This window comes from Phyllostomus hastatus, unplaced genomic scaffold (assembly GCF_019186645.2).
Source record: "Phyllostomus hastatus isolate PE091 unplaced genomic scaffold, TTU_PhHast_1.1 phas_scaffold_443, whole genome shotgun sequence".
In the NCBI taxonomy this organism is placed as follows: domain Eukaryota; kingdom Metazoa; phylum Chordata; class Mammalia; order Chiroptera; family Phyllostomidae; genus Phyllostomus; species Phyllostomus hastatus.
This window is the reverse complement of record NW_025334031.1, coordinates 411,152-432,290: the sequence shown is the minus strand read 5'-3', so window position 1 is coordinate 432,290 and position 21,139 is coordinate 411,152. Positions and strand designations below refer to the sequence as shown.

General features: G+C 65.9%; 3 protein-coding genes across 8 annotated transcripts; all 3 read left to right on the top strand.

The window, feature by feature from the left end:
* The first annotated feature begins 8,535 nt into the window (after positions 1-8,535).
* On the top strand, positions 8,536-9,617 carry SCT (secretin). Its single transcript, XM_045821112.1, has 4 exons — positions 8,536-8,809; positions 8,907-9,008; positions 9,157-9,249; positions 9,457-9,617. Exons 1-4 carry the CDS (start codon positions 8,730-8,732, stop codon positions 9,572-9,574), a joined length of 393 nt encoding a protein of 130 aa, XP_045677068.1. The 5' UTR covers positions 8,536-8,729; the 3' UTR covers positions 9,575-9,617.
* Positions 9,618-10,800: 1,183 nt separating this feature from the next.
* Positions 10,801-17,110, top strand: CDHR5 (cadherin related family member 5). 6 transcript variants are annotated; one of them, XM_045821044.1, is made up of 15 exons: positions 10,803-11,005; positions 11,095-11,270; positions 11,603-11,653; positions 12,670-12,762; positions 12,863-12,964; positions 13,050-13,160; positions 13,260-13,430; positions 13,969-14,059; positions 14,230-14,333; positions 14,435-14,635; positions 14,727-14,840; positions 14,917-15,001; positions 15,454-15,570; positions 16,113-16,270; positions 16,563-17,110. In XM_045821044.1, exons 1-15 carry the CDS (start codon positions 10,933-10,935, stop codon positions 17,013-17,015), a joined length of 2,100 nt encoding a protein of 699 aa, XP_045677000.1. In that variant the 5' UTR covers positions 10,803-10,932; the 3' UTR covers positions 17,016-17,110. The 6 variants fall into 6 exon arrangements, 4 of the variants coding, with proteins under 4 accessions (XP_045677000.1, XP_045676999.1, XP_045677002.1 ...); XM_045821043.1 differs by having other exon boundaries at positions 16,071-16,270; XR_006783625.1 differs by lacking the exon at positions 16,563-17,110 and having other exon boundaries at positions 10,801-11,005; positions 15,099-15,570; positions 16,113-16,244.
* A 622-nt stretch (positions 17,111-17,732) lies between these two features.
* IRF7 (interferon regulatory factor 7) lies at positions 17,733-20,791 on the top strand. The gene is made up of 10 exons (XM_045821030.1): positions 17,733-17,838; positions 18,055-18,337; positions 18,415-18,577; positions 18,662-18,872; positions 19,126-19,181; positions 19,273-19,489; positions 19,643-19,729; positions 19,814-20,296; positions 20,379-20,497; positions 20,583-20,791. The coding sequence occupies exons 2-10, from the start codon at positions 18,318-18,320 to the stop codon at positions 20,772-20,774; spliced, it is 1,548 nt and encodes a 515-aa protein (XP_045676986.1). The 5' UTR covers positions 17,733-17,838; positions 18,055-18,317; the 3' UTR covers positions 20,775-20,791.
* The last annotated feature ends 348 nt before the right edge of the window (positions 20,792-21,139 follow it).

Here is a 21,139-nt window from a genome sequence, read left to right as displayed (position 1 = left end):
GCAGGCTTTACCCACGGAGCCTGCCGGCTCCCCAGGGGCCGGTCTGTGTCCCGCGGTTTCCGGAGTCGGGCCCGGCACCGTGCGCGACGTCCCTCGCCACCGTCACCCCTGCAAGGTCTCCGGGGACGCCGCCCTCGGCCGCTTCGCCCACACGCGTGTGGGCTGCCTCCTGCCCTTCACGCTCCGTCAGGCTCGCTCGAGGCTTATCCACCTTGTGGGTCTTCCCGGAGGAACGGCTTTTGGTTTTATGGGTTTTTCCATTTTTTTTTCCATGGGTTTGTTTTCAGTTTCATCGGTATCTACTCTTATCTTGATGGTTGCCTGTCGTCTGCTCGGTTGGTGCTTGGTGTGCCCTTTTCCTAGTTCCCTTTGTTTGTGAGAGAGAGAGGGAGGGAAGCGGCCGACGGCTTCCCCTACAGGCCCTGGCCGGGCCGAACCTGCACCCCAGGCACGCGCCCCAGCTGAGAACCGAACCCGCGCCGTTTCCGTCTGTGGGGTGACACTCCGGCCCACTGAGCCGCGCTGGCCAGGGCCCTGCCCTCGTTCCTTGGGGCCACTCGCTCGAGGTCCGTCCCTGCTAACGGAGCTGCCAGGCTACGAGTTCCCCCTGAGACACGTCCCACACGCCTCGGTGTTTTCAGCTACGCTCAGGGGGAGGTGCTTCCCACGCCCCCTGAAACCTCCTCGGTGACCCGTGAATTACTTAGAACTACGCTGTTTGACTTCCAGATGTACCCCCCGCCCCAGAACCCTTGACCTAACCCTCACGCCTTATTTGAAGACAAACTCGAGAGGAATCACGGATTTGAATATGAACCTAAAACTATGCAACTTTTGGAAGAAACCTTTGTGACCAGGACTTAAGCAAAGAGATTTTTAGATGTGATATCAAAAACCGGATTTACCGCTCTGGCTGGTGTGGCTCAGCGGGCCAGCCAGTGAACCACGGGGTCACTGGTTCGATTCCCAGTCAGGGCACACGCCTGGGTTGGGGGCCAGGTCCCTAGTAGGGGGCACTCAAGAGGCCACCACACATTGATGTTTCTCTCCGTCTCCTTCTCCCTCCCTTCCCCTTTCTCTAAAAATAAATAAAAAATTTTTAAAGCATGGTTTATAAACTTAAAAAAAACAGATAAATGGAACTTCCTTAAAATTAAAAACTTCCAGCCACAGAATAGAACAGAAAATTTTAGCAAATGAGCTGTATACAAAATACACAGAGGACTTTCAAAATTCAAGAGTAATGAGCCCTGGCCTGGTGGCTCAGTTGGTTGGAGTGTCGTGTGAACCAAAAAGGTTGCAAGTTCAACCCCTGGCCAGGGCACATACCTAGGTTTCAGGTGCAATCCCCAGTCGGGGCACGGATACAAGGCTCTGGCGTGTGTGCGCTCTCTCTCTCTCCCTTTCTCCCCCTCCCCCTTCCTCTCTCTCTACAATCAATAAACAGATTCTTTTGACTTCCGGCCAAGATGAAGGCGTAGACAGACACACTGTGCCTCCTCGCACAACCAAAAGAAAGACAACAAATTTTAAACGCAAAAACCAACCAGAACTGACAGAGAATTGAACTGTATGGAAGTCCGGCAACCAAGGACTTAAAGAAGAAACACTCACCCAGACCGGCAGGAGGGGCAGAGACCAGCAGCTGGGCGGAGAGGACTCTCGGCCAGGCAGCGGCTGGAGGAGCTGGCGGTCCCACATTGGCGCACAGATAAACCGGGAGGAACAACTGGGGAGCGAGACAGACCCACAAACCAGGGCCCCGGCTCGGGGAAATAAGGCCTCAAACCTCTGACTGAAAACACTTGTGGGGGTTGAGGCGGTGGGAGAAACTCCCAGCCTCCCAGGAGAGTCCGTTGGGGAGACCCACAGGGTCCTAGAACACACACAAGCTCACCCACCTGGAAATCAGCACCAAAGGGCCCAATTTGCTTGTGGGAAGTGGGGGAAGTGACCAAAAACAGGCAGAGAGCGGAGCAAGCGCCATTGTTCCCTCTTGGACCCGCCCCACGTACAGCGTCACAACGCAGTGACGTAGTTGCCCCGCCCTGGTGAACACCTAAGGCTCAGCCCCTTACTACACAAGCAGACAAAAAAAGTATGGCCCAAATGAAAGAACAGATCAAAGCTCCAGAAAAAATACAACTAAGCAATGAAGAGATAGCCAACTTATCAGATGCACAGTTCCAAACACTGGTAACCAGGATGCTTACAGGATTGGTTGAATATGATCACAAATTAGATGAAAAAATTAAGGCTATGCTAAGTGAAATAAAGGAAAATGTATAGGGAACCAACAGTGATGGGAAGGAAACTGAGACTCAAATCAACAGTGTGGACCAGAAAGAAGGAAGAAAGAAATATCCAACCAGAACAGAATGAAGAAACAAGAATTCAAAAAAATGAGAGGAGGCTTCCGAACCTATGGGACAACTTCAAACATTCCAACATCCGAATCATAGGGGTGCCAGAAGAGAAAGAGGAAGAGCAAGAAATTAGAAACTTATTTGAAAAACTAATGAAGGAGAACTTCCCCATTCTGGCAAAGGAAACAGACTTCCAGGAAGGCCAGGAAGCTCAGAGAGTCCCAAAGAAGCTGGACCCAAGGAAGCACACACCAAGGCACATCATAACTACATTACCCAAGATTAAAGGTGAGAAGAGAGTCTTAAAAGCAGCAAGAGAAAAGGAGACAGTTACCTACAAAGGAGTTCCCGTAAGACTGTCAGCTGATTTCTCAAAAGAGACCTTGCAGGCAAGAAGGGGCTGGAAAGAAGTATTCCAAGTCATGAAAGGCAAGGACCTCCATCCAAGATGACTCTATCCAGCAAAGCAATCATTTAGAATGGAAGGGCAGATCAAGTGCTTCTCAGATAAGGTCAAGTTCAAGGAGTTCATCATCACCAAGCCTTTATGATATTAAATGTTAAAGGGATTTATCTAAGAAAAAGAAGATACAAAACATGTACAGTAAAATGAAAGCAAACTCACAATTATTAACAACCACACCTAAAACAAAAGCAAAAACAAACTAAGCAAACAACTAGAACAGGAACAGAACCACAGAAATGGGGGTCACATGGAGGGTTAGCAACAGGGGAGTGGGGGGAGCAGAGAGGGGAAAAGGTACAGAGAATAAGAAGCATAGACGGTAGGCAGAAAATAGATGGCGGGGGGGGTGGGTAAGAATAGTATATGAAATGGAGAAGCCAAAGAACTTATATGTACGACCCATAGACACAAATCAAAGGGAGGGAATGTGGGTGGGAAGGGGTGTGCGGGTGGCGGGGAACAAAGGGGGAGGGGAATGGGACAGCTGTAATAGCATAATCAATAAAAAATTTTGAAAAAATAAAATAAAATAGAATCAACAAACATGTCCTCGGTTGAGGACTAAAAAAACAAAAACTCAACAGTGACGACAGCACGAGGGAGAACTCCCAATCAAAGTCCCTTAGGGATCCAGACACAAAACCCAGGCGCAGACCGGAGCCGCCGTGCCCAGCAGCCTCCGCGAAAGGGCGGGCGCTGAGACCAAGGGGGACGGGCAGGGGGCTGGCCCCACCAACCAACCCCGAGGCCGGGGGCCTGCGGAGGCCCCTGGATGGAGCGGAGGAGAAGCCCATGACACTGTCTCCGTGGGAGCAGAAAAGGTATTTGACAAAACCCAACACTTTTATGATAAAAAACAACAACTCAGTGAGCGAAGACTAGAGAGCGACTCCCTCAGTGTAATAAAGGTCACGTGTGGAGAGCCCGGGGCCGACGGGACACGTGGCCGACGCCCCTCGGGGACCAGCCGGGTGCTTCCCTCCAAGGTCAGGGGCAGACGAGGCGGCCCGTTCTCGGCAGTCCAGTCCACACGGCCCCGAGAGTCCCGGTCCCAGCAGGGGGCGGGGAAGAAAGAAAGAAGAGGCATCCGCGGTTGGAAAGGAGGAAGGAAAGCCGTTTCTGCTCGCAGGTGCTCTCACGCGCAGACAATCTGCAAAGCCACAAAACCTGTCAGAGCTAATGAACACATTCAGCGAAGTTGCAGAGTATCAGCGAACATGTAGAAGTTAGTTACATTTCTGTGCATTAGCAATGAACAGTCAAAAAATCAAGCTAAGGAAATCATTCAGCCCCAGCTGGAGTGGCTCAGTGGACTAAGTGCTGGCCTGCAAACCAAAGGGTCACCGGTTTGATTCCCAGTCAGGGCACAGGCCTGGGTTGTGGGCCAGGTCCCCAGTAGGGGGCGCTCAGGAGGCAACCACACATTGATGTTTCTCTCCCTCCCTTCCCCTCTCTCTAAAAATAAATACATAAAATCTTTAAAAGATTTTTTGGAGAAAAAAACATTCATTGCATCAAAAAGAATAAAACAACTTAGGGATACGTTTAACCGAGAAGGTGAAAGGCTCATGCCCTGAAAACCACACAGCGCTGCCGGGAGGCGTAAAGAAGACCCGGCCACCTGGCTGGCGCGTAGCTCAGTGGATTGAACGCGGGCTGCAAACCAAAGCATCCCAGGTTCGATTCCCAGTCAGGGTACATGCCTGGGTTGAGGGCCAGGTCCCCGGTGGGGGGTGCATAAGAGACAACCACACACGGATGTTTCTCTCCCGCCCTTCCTCCTCTTTAAAAATAAATAAAATCAGCCCTGGCTGGCATAGCTCAGTGGATTGAGCTCGGGCTGTGAACCAAAGCATCGCAGGTTCAATTCCTACTCAGGGCACATGCCTGGGTTGCAGGCCACGGCCCCCAGCAACCGCACATTGATGTTTCTCTCTCTCTCTCTCTCCTTCTCCCTCCCTTCCCTCTCTAAAAATAAATAAATAAAATCTTTAAAAAAAAAAAAAGAAGACGACGACGACCCGGCCAAGGGGCCCAGTGTCCACGGACCCGCGGACGGACAACTTCTCCTCGCCGCACCGGCCCCGATGTCGGACACTCACTGTCGAAACCCTAACAGCTTTATTTTTTTTTAATGGAACAGCCGGTCCCACAATTCCCATGAAACGGCAAGGAACCCACAGAACCAGACCAATCTGGGAAAAGAGGAGCCAAAGCCCCTCCAGCGCCACGAGCGCCACGGGCACCACGATCCCCCGGTCTGTGTCAGGGGCCCACGAGACTGCGGCTCCGGAGGCAGGGCCCCAGCGGCCCCTCCACGTGCCACGTGTCGTCTTAGGCAAGAGGCAAAAACGTCAGAAACACGGATGTGTCGCCGGGTTCCTGTTCGGACTTGTGGCCCTGAGCCCACAGCCGTGCCCGCTGGGCCCCTGCTCGGGAAGGCCCCCCCCCCCAAGCAGGCGAGCCTCAGCCCCAAGCCCCGCGGACGCCTGGACGCCCGCCCTGCAGCCGCCCCCCACCCCCCCACCCCCGCCCCAGCTGGGCTCCTCCTCACTGGGGCTCAATGACTCAGCTTTCCTGACCAACAGGGGCCCTTGGGGGGCTCGCCAGGGGTCAGGGGCCCTCAGCTGACAGTCCTTATCTCTCCAAGATGTATAGTGTGTCCTTACAGATGAAATAATACAATTTCCGCCATCTGCTCCAAAATCAATTCTGAAAAAAAACAGAGGAAGTAGATGGAGTTGATAAGATTGGTCATAAACGATTGAAGGTGAGTTCATGATACTGTTCGGTCTACTCCGCATGTTTGAAATTCTCGGTCACACTACGCACGTGGTTTTTCTCTCTCTAGGCCTAAGCGGGGTGCCGCTAAGGTCACAGTGAGGTCACCAGGCTGCTGTGTGGCCGGGCTCACGCCCTGAAAGTGTCCCTGATGGTCCCCGGCCTCCAGCAGGCTGGGCCGCAGCCCGTGGCTGCTGGAAGGCGGGAAGGGCGCAGTGGTCACCCCCGGGTGCAGAGAGAGGGTTCTCTCCCATGCACCCCCTGATCTAGAACGGAGAGTAGACGGGAGTGACTTGAACTGGACGTTTAGATCTTGGCAGAGGCGGGAAAGGCGTAGAGAGTATCCCCCGAGCTTTGCTTACTCAGAACAAAGCAGTGGACGAAACCCTCGGCCGTGCAGAGGTTTCCTCCCCACAGTCTACGCTGGAGAGACGACGTGTCTTCTTGGTGGAACCCCGGACACTGAACTGGTGGCACCAGGACCCCGACGGAGCCTCGGCAGTGCGGTCTGAAGGACGGTCCACAGAGGCGGACCCAGCCGGCGGCCGTCCTGGGCAGCCCGGGGAGCGGGGCTGGCTCGCCGGCGTCTGTGGGCTGCGCACGGCAGCCTGTCCGTGTCGTTTGTCTGTCCACTGAGTCTAGGTAGTGCCTCCCCCCAGGAGGGGAGGGTCGGGCTGCCCGGGACCCCGCAGCTCACCTCCTTCCGGGTCCCAGTCGCCCCTCGGGGCACAGGAGAGCCTGGACGCACCACCTCGGTGCCTGCGCTTCTGCACGGCTGGGCATTGGCGAGGACGCAGGAAAACCTCAGCGGCAGGGACAGCGGGTGACAGCCTTTCCGGTGAGATGAAGTAGGTACAGAACCAAGTGACAGGAATGCACAGGACACAGCCTCCCCTTGGCCTCAGCCCCCACCTGTGCCTCTCGGCAGTGACTGCCTGCGCCCTTGTGCAGGTGTGACCCAGGTTGCCCCGGCCGCGGCTGTGACCACAGCGGGGCAGCCGGAGGGCGTGCTCTGGGGGAGGACTGTCCTGCTTCCCGACCACGGTGGTGCCCACACACATCTATCCATCTGCCAGAATCCGGTTTTCACTGTGTACGGACCTCACTGTGTGTGAATTTTTAAAGCCAACCTTACCGCAGGTGAATTGTCTTAAAAATGGGAAGCTGTTGCCTGGCTGCTGTGGCTCAGTGGACTGAGCACCGGCCTGCGAACCAAAGGGTCCCCGGTTCGATTCCCAGTCAGGGCACAGGCCTGGGTTGAGGGCCAGGTCCCCGGTGGGGGGTGCATAAGAGGCAACCACACACGGATGTTTCTCTCCCGCCCTTCCTCCTCTTTAAAAATAAATAAAATCAGCCCTGGCTGGCATAGCTCAGTGGATTGAGCTCGGGCTGTGAACCAAAGCATCGCAGGTTCAATTCCTACTCAGGGCACATGCCTGGGTTGCAGGCCATGGCCCCCAGCAACCGCACATTGATGTTTCTCTCTCTCTCTCTCTTTCTCCCTCCCTTCCCTCTCTAAAAAGAAACACATAAAATCTTTAAAAAAATAAAAATAAATAAAATCTGTTAAAAAATCAGGTGTCCCTTATGAAGACCTGCCTGTTTACTCGGAGCGGGCGGTGCTGAGACAGTCAACCGGTCAAGTTAGTACCAGGGACGTTCTCGCGAATGTGTCGAATCGGTCAATGGTGTACAAGTTTGGAATTTAACCGGCCACGTCTGTGCGAGAACGAGTCCCAGCAGCTGTCTGAAAACGGGGGTAAAGGGAGCAGCAGGGAGGCTCCGCGGCGCGCCGTCTGGGGTGACTCGCGTCCTGAGCGCGGACCCGGCAGGCGCTGGGGGGGGGGGTACCCGGAGCAGCAGGAAGCTCACCCACTGCGGCTGGGAGTGCGGACGGGGCAGCCCCCGAGGGACCCATCTCGCTCTCCCCGTGGCAGCCAGCCGCGGTGCCCCTTGGCACTGACCCGGAGGGGCTGAACGCGACGTCCACGCCCACACGAAAACCCGCACGCGGTGGTGACGGCGGCTTCTTCCTGACCGCAAAGCTGGGAAGGGACCAGACGCCCGCCGGGCGGGGGGGGGGGGGGTGACGGATGGACAAGCCGTGGTCCATCCAGACGGCGGCCTGTGAATTCAGGGCCGGAAAGACATGAGCTGCCGGGCCGTGAAGAGCGTGGGGGAAACGTGAACGCATGTTCCTGAGTGGGAGGAGCAGCCTGGCCAGGCCGCGGAGCGTCCGCTGCACCCGCACGACGCTCCGGAGAAGACAAAAGTGGAAACAGCGAAAAGCTCGCGGTAGCTGCGGGTGGGGGAGGGGCGGGCTGAGCAGGTGGAGCGCAGAGGGGTCCGGCGGGGGGCTGCTCCAGTGAGACTGCAGCGGGGGACACGTGCCGTGTCACGTGTGCCGTGTCACGTGTGCCCGGCCCCGCAGAGCGGGCGGCAGCCAGAGGGGCCCGCGCGCCCGCTGCGGGCTCCGCGGCCGCGTGTCGTTCGGGGCCCATCCGCCGTGGGCAGCGCGGCGCCGCGGGAGGCGCCGGGCCCAGGGGAGGCGGCGGGCGGGGCTCCGTCTTTCGGCCCAAATTTCCGCCCGAAGCGGCTCGGGAAGAAGCCCGCCGGTCGTGTTCGGAACGTCTGCTAGTTCGCGCCTTCACTCGCCAGCCTCGCCCCCTACGGGTCCAGCCCCAGGGACCCGGCTTCTCCCTCCCCCACCCCCCGTCTTTGGGCGTCTCCACCGCAGGTCGCCCCCCCGCACCACCCGCCGGCCTCGGGGCGTCTCACCTGTGGTCCGGCCGGGACCCCCACCCCAGCCCACCTCCGAGGCTCCGAGCCCTGGGAGCTGAGGCTCCGACGCCTTGCACAGGCGGCCCCCCTCCCCCCAACCGCCCCGGCCCGCCCTGGGGCGCCAAGTCGTCGGGACAGGGGGGCGGGCGGCCAGCCGGGACGACAGATGGGGGGGCGGCCCTGACCTTCCCGCGGATCGATGGGGCGCTGCCCGGGCTGCGCGGAGCCAGGGCGGTGCGGACCCCCCGGCCCGCCCCCCACCCCGGGAGCCGCTATAAGGGCCGCGCGGGGCTCGAGCCGCGGCAGCAGAGCTCAGCACCCCCGGCGCGCCCACCATGGCCCCCCGGGCCCTGCTGCTAATGCTGCTGCTGACGCCGCTGCTCCGGGGCTGCGCCCCGCGCCCCGCGCCCGGCAGGTGAGCCGCGCCGCTCCCGCCCACCCTCGCGGCCCCGCGCCCGCCCCCGCCCGGCCCTCACGCGTCCGCCGCCCCGCCACCCCCTCCCCCTCCGCAGGGCCCCGCGACACTCGGACGGGACGTTCACCAGCGAGCTCAGCCGACTGCGGGAGAGCGCGCGGCTGCAGCGGCTGCTCCAGAGCCTGGTGGGGAAGCGCAGGTGAGAGCGGGGGCTGCGCCTGCGAGGAGGGAGCTCCCCGCGCTGCGGTGGGGCGCCTGGAGGGGGACAGCCCGGCATGCGGGGCCCCTCGCCCCAGCAGTCTGCACCCCCAGCTCCAGGACTCATTCTGATTTGGGGTGGGGGGCAGCGAGCAGGACACGGAGAACCGCACCTCCGGGTCCGAGCCCCCCGAGGGCCCTGTCTGCCTGCTGTGGTCCAACACGCCGGCCCTTCGGGCCTGGTGAGCAACCCCTGCGGTGCCCCCCACCCGAGCTCCTCCCCAGACCCTTCCCCCCGGGTCCCCTGGGGTCCGGGGGAGGCACCCTGGGCCAGGGCCAGGAACTGGACAGGCGGTGGCCCAGGGGCCTGGGCGGTGAAACTGGGCCAGCCGGGAGGCGGGCGGGTCTGGGTCTTCAGGCCGCAGCCCCCGACCTGGCTCTCCCTGCAGGGCACCTCCGGGGTCCCCCCTAGACCAGGCCTGGTCTCCCTGGCTGCCTCGAGGACTGAGGGCCGCGGCAGTGGCTCCAGACCCCACCGTGCCTGCTGAGACCCCCAGGAGCCCCTGAGGACACAGCAGCTCCCCTCCATGGACCAGGGGAGCCTGGGCGGGGCGGGGGTGGGGCTGCCCTTGGCACCAATAAAGGAAGAACTCAGACCCTGGCCTGATGAGTCCCGTGTGTGTGTCATCCTGGTACCACCGAGGCAGCTGGGCAGAGGGCGAGGGGCCGTCCACGGTGTCCACCCAAGGCCACACCCAGCTGCCCTTTAAACCTGGGAAGCCAGTGGGAGCCTCCCCTTCCCGATCCCTTATCTCCGGCGTCAGGGCCACCTCCTGTCCCGTTGACTGGCCTTCCCTGGGCCCCACCCACCCCCTTGTCACCCACTCAGCAGGGGCTCGGAGGGGAGGGTCAGTCTGAGGAGGTAAGGAGGCCCAGGATGGGCTGGACAAGGCGGCAGCTGGGGAGGGGACATCCAGGAGGCCAGGAACCCTAGCTCCCCGTCCAGGCCGTGCGGTCTCGGACGGCAGCTTGACCAGCAGAGGCCCGGCCACCGAGGATGCCCCAGGGGGTGCTGGGGCTGCAGGGGCCACAGCGCAGGGACAGCAGGAGGCCGGGGACCGTGCTTAGCCCCTCCCTCCCTTCTGACCCACCCAGTGGCCTCCCCTAGATGTGGGTTTGGGCCAGGGCAGGGCAGCGGGGGGCCAGCATCACCCCGCTGCCCGCTGCCGCACACCAGAGCCCCCCGGCAGCCCAGGGTTCCCCGAAGCACCGTCATCTCCGTGACAGTGCCGCCTCCACCTGGAGGGAGCCGGCCTGCTCCTGGGGCTGGCGGGCGCGTCCCCAGGACACAGACAGCCGGTCCTTCCAGACAGAGGTGGGGGGTGTGGCAAGAGCAGGCGACCGGAAGGGAACCCCGGGTCTGAGCCCCAGGAGCCGCCTTCAGAGTCACCCTGAGACCACTCTGCCAGCAGCAGGGGGGCAGCGGCTGTGGGGGCGGCAGGACACCCGGAAGCCGGAGGCCGGCCCTCCCAGCCCCCTCTGCCTGGCCCCACAGGGCCCTGAAGGGCCCACAACTCCTGTCCTCCCTCGGGCACCGCCCACCCCCAGGCCCAGGGCGTCTCTGAGCTCCTTTCCGCCCCGGGTCTCGGCGCCTGTGGGTTGGGCCCTGTGGGCCCCTGCACGTGACCCGGCTGCTCTCCTGCACGCACAGGCCGGGTGCTTGGCCCGCGGCCCGCGGGAGCCTCCTTGCCGGAGGCCAGTCCCACGTAAAGGGCCATAAAGCGGGGCGGTGCCGGCAGGGGCGAAGGTCGAGCCGGCGGAGACAGGGCAGGCCGGCTGCTCGGAGGCCCGGAAGGCAGTCGGACGCCCGGAAGGCAGTCGAACGCCGGACACCGGGCGGGCTGCGATCCTCCCACCGCCCCGAGATGGGGGCTTGGGCCCTGCTCCTGGGGGCTGGGGCCCTGCTGCTGCTGCCGCTGCTCCCGGCCGAGGCGCAGGGTGCGTGGCTGGGGCGGGGGCGGGGGGGCGGGCGGCTGGGGGAGGCAGGGAGGCGCTGACCGACACCCCCCACCCCCACCACTCTCCAGCCTGCTCCGTGAGCGCAAACGTCGTCGAAGTCGAGGAGAACAAGAACTACACCCAGCCCCTGGTGGACATCTCCGTCCCCCAGGGCCAGCAGGTGACCCTCGGGTCCTCGTCCACCCCCTTCGCCTTCCGGATCGAGGGGACCCAGCTGTTTCTCAATGTGATTCCCGACTACGAGGTTCGGACGGCAGGCCTGGGGGGGCGGGGGGCCTGGCGGATGGAGGGGGCTGGCCCTCCCCGGGACCCACGTGGAGAAGGGCCCCGGGCCCCGGGCAGTGACCGACCCTGCTCGGGACCCAAGGCCCGGCCGAGGGCAGACCTGAGGGGACCGGGGTGTGGGAGGACCAAGCTGCCCGGGGCCCCGTCCCCTCTGGACTCGGAGCGGACGCCGGGGCCCTGGGCGAGCGCCTGCCCCGCCCTCAGCCTCCGTCTCCCCTCGCCCAAGAGCCCGGCGGGTGCTGCGGCCAGCTGAGCAGGGGACCCCTGACTCTCCCCCCTCCGCCCCCCCAGGAGAACCCGGTGCTGGAGGCCCACCTGGAGTGCAGGCGAGGGGACACTCTGGTGAGTCCCACCCCGCGCCGCCCGCCTGGGGGCCCCTCCCCTGACCCTGTGCGGTCAGAGCCCCTGCCCGGCGAGGCGACCTCACCTGAGGGCACTTCTCAGGTGTCGCCCATGCGGGCAGCACCCACACGCCCTCCGGCCAGACCGCCCTGAGACAGGGCGCCGTCCCCCGTCACCTTCCCGGTCCCCACCCCCTTCTGTCAGCCGACTCTGCCTGAAGCTGGAGCCTTACCGTGCACCCCCACGCGGGTCTTGGCCGCCAGCATCTCCTTTCTGGAACCTTCCGACGGCTCCACTCACTGCGCCCTCGGCCTCACCTTCCCCGAGTGTCTGCCTACAACTCCTGGGCCGCTTTCTCAGAGTCAAAGCCAAGTGCGCCGCTGGGGGGAGCGTCTGGTGCCGCCCACACTCAAACATGCGGCCAGAGGACACCCCCTCGCCCCACACGCCTCCGCCCCTGAGGTGCCTTCCAGGGGGGAGAGAGCAGACGCTTGGAGGTGTGGCTGCCCCCGCGCCTCGGCCCCCACGAGCCGCGCCCCTCTGGTTCCCGAGCCCCCGGGCACCCCAGGCGGGCAGCACCGTGTCCCTCCCTCGCGTCTCAGGGTGTCTCCGAAGATGAGGACACCTCTCGCTCGAGGAACGCCTCTCTGGTGACACCGGCACCATGGGCAGTGCCCGCTGCCCCGGGGTCACAGACTCAGTCACAGCCGCCCACCAGGGCAGGTGGGGCTCTGGGCCAGTGTCTCCCCGAGTGTCCCCACCCAGGCCCCCTCTGCCTCCACTTTCCTGAGATTCAGGCAGGAGGACTGAGGCTCGTCCGGCCCGGCCCTCGCCTGCGGTCTGGCCGGCGGGGGGGGCCCTCAGCAGGCGCGGCTCCTGTGCACGGTCTCACGGCCGCTCTGCGGCTCTGTGACCCCGCCGGAGCAGACAGCCTGGTCCTGCAGCTGAGCCGGGCCTGAGCAGAGCGGCGCGGGGGGGACCACGGGGAGGAGGCTGACCGCCCCCGGTCCCCCCAGGTGACCCAGCAGAAGGTGCTTGTCATCGTGCTGGATGTCAATGACAACCCGCCCAGGTTCCGCTTTGAGGTCAAGGTCCAGAAGGTGTCCGAGGTGAGTGTGTGGGGTGCAGAGGGCCGGCGGGGCCTGACCCTGGGGATGGGTCTGTGGGGTCAGGGGGAATGGCCAGACCAACCACCCCTCCGCCCCCCAGGACACTAAAGTGAACACCACTGTCATCCCGGAGACGGAGCTGCAGGCCGAGGACCTGGACAAAGATGACATCTTGTTCTACACCCTGCAGGAAGTGACCCCGGTCAGCAAGGCCATCCCCCGCCCCACCCTGGGGCGCCCCATCCTCCCCGCACCCTCCCGGGTCTCAGCCGGCCCCATCTCTCCAGGGTGCCAGGGACTTGTTCTCCTTGGTGGGTGTGAACCTGCCCGCCCTGCGGCTGGACCGGCCCCTGGACTTCGACCGACATCGGAACATGACCTTCCAGCTGCTGGTCCGGGTGAGCAGGCCGCGGCCCCCGAGGCCGAGTCCGGGCCCCTCGGGTCCCCGCTGGAGCCGCCCGGCTCCCAGGCTGACCGTCAGGGCCCCGGGGTTGCAGGACACTCAGGAGGAGGATGTGGTACCCAGCCACACGGCCACGGCCACCCTGGTCCTGGAGGTGCAGCCCGCCGACCTGCGGCCCCCCTGGTTCCTGCCTTGTGTCTACGAAGAGCCTCACTTCTGCCTCTCGGCCCAGTACCGAGGGGCCATCCCCACAGGCCACAGACTGGTACTGGGGCCCGGGCTGGGCAGGGCCGAGGCCAGAGCCGGGGTCAGGGCCGGGGGAGGCTCAGGGTGGGTGCCTGCCGAGGGTGGGGCCGCACGCGGCTGGGACTTTTAAACGAATGTGAGCGCTGCTTTGCAGACCCATCTCCCAGCCCCGTGCTCCTGGGCGGGGAGCAGACGCCCCTGGGGCTCGAGGGAGGAGGGTGGCTGCAGTGGGCTGGGACCCTGGGGGGGGCGGGGCCCAGGGCTGCTTGTCCCCGCTCCTGCCACGGGGGACGACGTCCCGACACCCCACGCCAGAGGGCAGGGGTCCAGACCTCTCCCCGGGAGCTGCCCCGTCCCCAGCGGTGCCACCTCCTGAGACACTCAGTGGTCACAGCAGCCCGGCGTCCTCGGACAAAGCAGCTCATTCCAACGGGTCCCGAGGAGCGGGAGGGAGCCTGGCTGGACAGCAGGCCCACTGGGCGCTCAGGCCACCAGGAGGGGCCGAGCGGGGGCCTCGCGCTGGCCCGCACGGACCCCTCCTCTCCGGGTCCCCACAGCCGTCCCCCCTCACCCTGTGGCCTGGGCCCATCTATGCCGTGGACGGGGACTGGGGCATCAACCAGCGCATCATCTACAGCCTCGTGAGACGTGAGTGGGGGCCAGCCCAGCTCCTCCTGCATGACCCCCAGGCCCCAGGCTGCCCCCACCACGGGTGAGGAGACCCCAGGGGACCTGCCACTCAGGCAGAGCCCGCCGGGACCCTGGGCCTCCTGCCTCTGGCGGGGGGTCAAGGCCAAGCCCTCCCGCCATCCTCCCAGGACAGGGGAACGAGGACGACACTTTCGCCATTGGCGCTGACTCAGGCAACCTCACCATGACCAAGAGCGTCTCCAGCCCCCGGACCTTCGTTCTGCTGGTCAAGGTGTGCCCCTGGCCAGGTCTCCAAGGCCCCTTTCTGAGCCTCAGGCTGCGGGGCTCTCCCCTTCAAGGACCCGCTGGTCACGGCCGCCTCCCTCCCGCCAGGGCGAGCAGGAGGACCGCGCCCGCTACTCGGTGACCCAGGTCACCGTGGAGGCCCGGAACGCCTCGGGGAGCCTGCCTCGCTTCCCTCAGAGCCTGTACCGCGGCACCGTGGCTGTGGGCTCCGGTGTGGGCGCGGCAGTCAAGGACGCAGCCGCCCCCTCCCAGCCTCTGAGGATCTGGGCCCAGGACCCCGAGTTCCCAGTAGGCACCGCCTGGGCCCCCGGTCTGGGGTGGGGTTGGGGGTCCCGGGGGCAGCCTGGGCCCAGGGCCCACTGGGGCGGTCTCTGTGTAGGACCTCAACTCAGCCATCACCTACCGAGTCACCAACAACTCCAACTTCCGAATGCATGGGGAGGAGGTGCTGACGGCCGCCCAGCTGGGGCAGGCCGGGGTCTTCTACGCAGAGGTGAGGCACCGGCAGCCTCTCCCGGGGACGGGCCTCAGAGAGGGACCTGAAAGGGACCAGCCCCTTCCCGCCCCAGGTGGAGGCCACCAACACGGTGACGTCGGGCACGGCAGCCACCGTCCTGGAGATCGAAGTCACCGAGCAACCGCCCACCCCCACAGGTGAGCCTCGGGGCCTGGGAGACCCTCGGGTGGGAGGGCTTCTTGTCTCGGGCGTGCCCCGGACAGAGGCGAGCCCGAGCTGTGTCCTGGTCCCCAGGCCCCCCAGGCTCCCCCACACCCCCCGAGACTGGAGGAACAGCCCGGCCCACAAGCAGCTCCACTTCAGAAGCCCCCAGCCCCCCGGGGCCGTCCCAGGGGCCCTCCACGACGGTCGCTGGGGGGTCCCCTGGCCCACGCCCCCCCATAAGCAGCTCCACTTCAGAAGCCCCCAGCCCCCCCGGGCCTTCCCAGGGGCCCTCCATGACCACCTCTGGGGGGTCCCCTGGCCCACGCCCCCCCACACGCCCCCCCCACAAGCAGCTCCACTTCAGAAGCCCCCAGCCCCCCCGGGCCATCCCAGGGATCCTCTACGACCACCTCTGGGGGGTCCCCTGGCCCACACCCCCCCACAGGCACAACCCTGAGGCCACCTGCCTCGTCCACACCTGGGGGGCCCTCCGGTGAGGGAACCAGCACCTCCCCCTCATCAGCCTCGCCCACTGGGAACTCAACACAGACCCCGAACCCAGGTACCTCTCAGATGGCACCCCACGGGCCCAGAGGACCCCCCACCCTGGGACAGCACCCCACTGGCTCTGAAGCCACCCTCCTGCTCTTTGGCGCATGACACTGGGTGGCCTTGGAGTCATGGCAGAGCGGGGTCCCTGCTGACTGTGAAATGCAGGGGGGTGCCCTGGTCTGGGGGAGACAGACAGGTCCTGGGGGGGCCCAATGAGGTAAACTGGAAGTGCATCAAGGGTGGGCCAGAGGCCAGATTTGGGGTGCAATGAAGCCCACCGTTCCCAGACCACCCAAGCCACTGGCCCTGGCACTGCCCTCACCTCCCATCCTGTGGTGTCAGATACCTGCCCCACCGGGTCGTCCCCCTCCCTCCCTGCAACATCCTGGGGCGCAGTCCAGCTCAGGAGGCGCTGGACTCCTGAGGCCAGCGAGCTCCCGGGGGTCCCGAGCCCGGTACAGGCGGGGAGCTGGGTGCTGAGCCGACAGTGAGCGGCGGTGTGACCTGCAGGCCCCCCTGGGACTGGAGGAGGTACTGGCGGGGTCCCTCCAGGTGGCAGCCACGCGGATGACCAGCGCTACTCTGTGACGGAGATGGCGGCCCTGGGCGGGGTGCTGGGCACGCTGCTGCTGCTGGCGATCATCGCGCTGGTGATCCTGGTGCACAAGCACTATGGCCACCGGCTGCGGTGCTGCTCCAGCAAGGCGCCGGTGAGGCCCTGGCCAAGGGCACAGGGTGGGAGAGGGACGGAAGCGAAGAGGCAGAGGTGGGATGTGAGGGCAGGGACAGTGGTGGCAAGGTGGGGCAGAGGCAGCAGGTTGGAGGCCTGGAGCCAGCCCGGGGCTGGAGGGCAGGGGTGAGGAGGGTGGGGTGCAGCCTAGAGTGGAAGGGTGGGGAGGGCCCCCCGGGGGGCGGTGCGCAGAGAGCAGGGGAGGGCTGGGGGCCATCAGTGTCCAAGCTCGGAGGTCCCGGTGGACACCTTGGCTCCCCGCCCCTCCCCAGGAGCTCCAGGGCTTTGACAACAAGACCTTCCTCGCGGACGACGGAGAGGCCAACTGGGCGCCCGCCCCCAGCACCCCGCCCACCCACACCCAGGCTGAGGTCCCGGCCGAAGCGTCGCCCGAGCCTCTGACGCCCGAGCCGCCCGCGCCCCCATTGCCCACGCTGCCCGCCCCTGCGTCCCCCAGCCCCATCCCCGAGTCCCCTGCGGTTGCCCGGGACGAGGGCGGACCCGCGGGCGTGCGGTCCATCCTGACCAAGGAGCGGCGGCCCGAGGGCGGCTACAAGGCCGTGTGGTTCGGCGAGAACATCGGGGCGGAAGCCGACGTGGTGGTGCTGAACGCGCCCACCTCGGATGCGGACCCGGGCAGCGAGGGTAGCGGCGACGAAGGCGACGGAGCCTCGGACCTGGGCGACGCCCCCTACACGTCCACCCACGACTCCACCTACATCTAGCGCCCCCCAGCGGAGCAGGGGCCTGGCAGCCGCGCCGCCCCCCAACCCTTTCTCCCCACCCCCGCCCCGCGCCGCGCAGAATAAAGTGACGGTTCTGAATCTCCCGTGGCGCGTTGCGGGCTGCGCGCGAGTGGGGCGGGCGGGCGGGGCGATCCCTCCACTGGGCTCTCGGGCGCTGCTTCCCGTAAAGCACCTGCCGCGAGGCTTCCTGGGCCGGCCAGCTGGCGGCGGGAGGTTCCTCTCCCCGGGCAATCGCGGCTGGAGGAGGAGGGCGCCTGCCCTGGGGCCCCCTCCCGACCCGACTGGGACTTTGTGGGCCTGGGGGAGGCTTAGGAGCTCCCTCCCCCGGAGCCACCCTCCAGAGCATTCAGGGCGCACAGCTCCCGGACCTTCCGGGGGGCGCAGCCTGCGTCCCTGTGCCGTCCAGTGAGGGCAGGAAACACCCAGGCGCTTGGCCTGTGGCTTGTGGAATGGGGTGGGACGCCGCCCAGTGGGGACGGGAGTCCGGAGCAGTGGTCGGACCAAGGGTGGGGGATGGCGGGTGGGACCAGCCCCGCCGGCCGCCCCTCCGCGACGGCCCGCCACTGACCCCCGCCGGCGTGCGCACCCTCACTGGAGAGCCTGGACGCGCGCCCCGGGGCTCACACCGCGCGCACCCGGCAACCCGCCCCGCACAGACCGCCGCAGCACGTGACACCCGCGGCTGCACCTGGGATCCGCGGCGCCCCGCCCCCGCCCCGCCCCCGGTAGTCCCAGCATAAAACCGCCGGTTCCCGGCTTCTCCGCGAAAGCGAACTTCCCGCGCCGGCGGCTCCGGTTCCAGGTACGCAGGACCCCTGCCCACGCGGAGCCGGAGAGGCAGCTCCTGGTTCGAGGCGGAGGCGGGGGTCGACGGCACGGGCGGGGGGTTGGTCGGGACGGGGATGCGCCAGCCTCGTGGGAGTGGAGGGTTAGGTTTCGTTTTCCCGAGACTCGCTGCTTCGCGGTTTCGCTTTCCCGGCGCCAGGCCCTCCAGCGGCTTCCCGCCCTGTCTCCGCAGGGCCCGGCCCGCGCGCCCCCAGGCCGGGACTCTGGCTCAACACCTGTGACTTCACGTGTGCCCACTGCCACGTCTGTACTCACGCCCATCGCCACCTTTGCCAAGGGATCCACACCGGGGCAACCTTGTGGCTGGCTACAAGCCCTCGCCCCGCGTCTGTGACCCCAACGCCTGTAACGGCTGGGCCACGTTGACACCTGGCCGCGCTTCTGTGGCGGCCCCCGAGCTACCCCCGCCCCCGCCTGTGGGGCCAGCTGACTACCATGGCCGCGGACCCTGAGAGGTGAGAGCCCGCTGCCTGCCTGCGCCGGCCCGCCCGCCGTGCCGGGCGCCCCGACCCACTGGCTGCTCCACCCGCAGGGGGACCCCGCGCGTGCTTTTTGCGGACTGGCTTCTGGGTGAGGTCGGCAGCGGCCGCTACGAGGGGCTGCGGTGGCTGAACGGGGCCCGCACGCTCTTCCGAGTGCCCTGGAAACACTTTGCGCGCAAGGACCTGGGCGAGGCGGATTCCCGCATCTTCAAGGTAGGACCCCAGCCAGCCCGGGGCGTGGGGGAGGGTCGGCTGGGCCCGTCCCCCCAGGCCCACACCCTCCGCTTCCCTCCCCAGGCCTGGGCCGTGGCCCGCGGCAGGTGGCCGCCCAGCAGGGGCACGGGAGACCCGCCAGCCGCTGCCGAGGGCCCGCTCCGGGCCAGCTGGAAGACCAACTTCCGCTGCGCCCTGGACAGCACCAAGCGGTTCGTCATGCTGCAGGACAACTCCGGAGACCCCACCGACCCGCACAAGGTGTTTGCCCTCCGGTCTGCCCTGGAACGCAGAGGTGAGCGGCGGGGGAGCCGCAGGTCGGGGCAGAGGGGTGGCGCGGCGCAGGGTGCAGGGGCGTCGTGCCTGCCAGGGGGTCTGCTGGGCTCCGTGGTGTGAGAGACTCTCTCCTGCGGGAGAAGCTGGTGCCGGGTGGGAGGGGCGTGCGGGGGAGGGAGCTGAAGGGACCTGTTGGGACTAGGGGAGGGGGCCGTGGACCGGCGTGGAGCCTCACGTGCCCTTGCTGCCCCCTCCCACTTCTCCCTGAGAAGGTCCGGGCACCAGCCAGAGGGAGGACAAAGCCCTTGGAGACGCCCCGCCCACGGGGGTAAGGCTGCTCTGCCCTCCCAGCTGCGGGGTGGGGGCCGCCCCCTCGCTGGGCTGGGGGCTGCTTATGCCGGCACTGTCCTCCCCTGCAGGGTGGGCTGCCGGGGCTGTGCCCCACAGGAGGCGCTGCTGAGAGCCTGGGGCCCAGGCCAGCCGGGCTGAGCCCCGTGCCCTGCGCCCCTCGCCCCCTCCCGGGCCCGGCGGACTGCGTGGAGGACCTCCTGTTCCAGGCCCTGCAGCAGAGCTGCCTGGAGCAGCAGCTGCTGGAAGCTGTGCAGGGGGCCGACGCAGGCCCTCTAGAGGCTTCTGGTGAGGGGCTGGGTTGGACGGGGGGGGCTCTGCCCTGGAGGGCTCTGCGCAAGGGGAGGGGAAGGCAGCACAGCGGAGCCCGGGGGGGCTGGGCCCCGCAGGGCGGGTGCGGCCAGGCCGAGACAGTGCAGTGCTTCTGGTCCTCGCTCTCAGGTGCAGAGCTCCCTGCTGAGATGTACCTTCAGCAGGCTGTGGAGGTGGCCCCCAGCCCCGGGTCCCAGTTCCAGGCCCAGGTGACAGGTGAGAGGAGCTGGGGGCTGCCTGGAGGGGGAGGGGGAGGGGCCGGGGAACCAGGTGCCAGCTCAGGCCTTCCTCCCGCCGCAGGCCCAGCCCCCGAGACCTGGCAGCGCCCTCTGGAGGCAGAGCCCTGCACCGGGATGGTGCGGCCCCCCTGCCCAGGGCTGCAGCCGCACCCGGAGCCCGGCCCGGGGGCCCTGCACGTGACCATCCTGTACAAGGGCCGGACGGTGCTGCAGCAGGTGGTCGGGCACCCGAGCTGCGTGCTGCTGTACGGGACACCGGACCCGGCCACCCGGGCCTCGGCGCCGCAGCTGGTGGCCTTCCCCAGCCCCGCGGAGCTGCCGGACCAGAAGCAGCTGCAGTACACGGAGAAGCTGCTGCAGCACGTGGCCCCGGGCCTGCAGCTCGACCTGCGGGGGTCGGAGCTGTGGGCCCGGCGTGGGGGCAAGTGCAAAGTCTACTGGGAGGTGGGCGGCCCCCTGGCCTCGGACAGCCCCTCCAGCCCCGCCCGCCTGCTGCAGAGGAACTGCGACACCCCCATCTTCGACTTCAGCACCTTCTTCAGGGGTCAGTGATGTGCGGTGCGGTCCTGGGGCCGGCGTCCCCCCACCCCGCCCCGCCCCGCCCTCACCAGAGCCACCCCCTGCAGAGCTGCTGGAATTCCGGGCTCGCCGGCGCCAGGGATCCCCACACTACACCATCTACCTGGGCTTCGGGCAGGACCTGTCGGCCGGGAGGCCCAAGGAGAGGAGCCTGGTCCTGGTGAAGGTGGGGCCTGGGGCCCCAGGTGGGGGTGGGGGGCGGTGCCTGACTGCTGCCCTGGTCCAGCCCCGCTCACCGTGTGCCCCTGCAGCTGGAGCCCTGGCTGTGCCGCGTGTACCTGGAGGGCGCCCAGCGGGAAGGCGTGTCCTCCCTGGACAGCAGCAGCCTGGACCTCTGCCTGTCCAGCTTCAACCTGTTTGAGGAGCTGGAGCAACTCCTGATGGACTTCGAGCAGGCAGAGCAGGCAGCCCAGGCCGGGCCGGGCCCCTCCCCAATGCAATAAAGAGGACCAAGAACTGGTGTTGGTCTCCTGTTTTGGGGGGACTCAGGGCGGGGCCGGGTGGGAAGTGGCCCCCCACCCTTACCTGGGCCTCCCCAGCACACCCACTTTCTCCATCCTCACAACGAAGAAACCCGGCCACACACTTCAGAGCCGACACCCCACCAACGAGCACCAGCCGCCCGGGGCAGCGGCTCCCACCGGGCGTGCTGTGGCTCCCGGGGCCTCCCCGGGGACCAGTGTCCCAGCGTGCACAGTGCTCTCTCTGCCAGCGGTGGCGGCACCGGTCGGACACCGGAGCCGTTGCTGGCAGGCCATCACCGGCAAAGACAGCGGGGGTCGCCTCAGTAGGACGCGGGCAGCCCCTG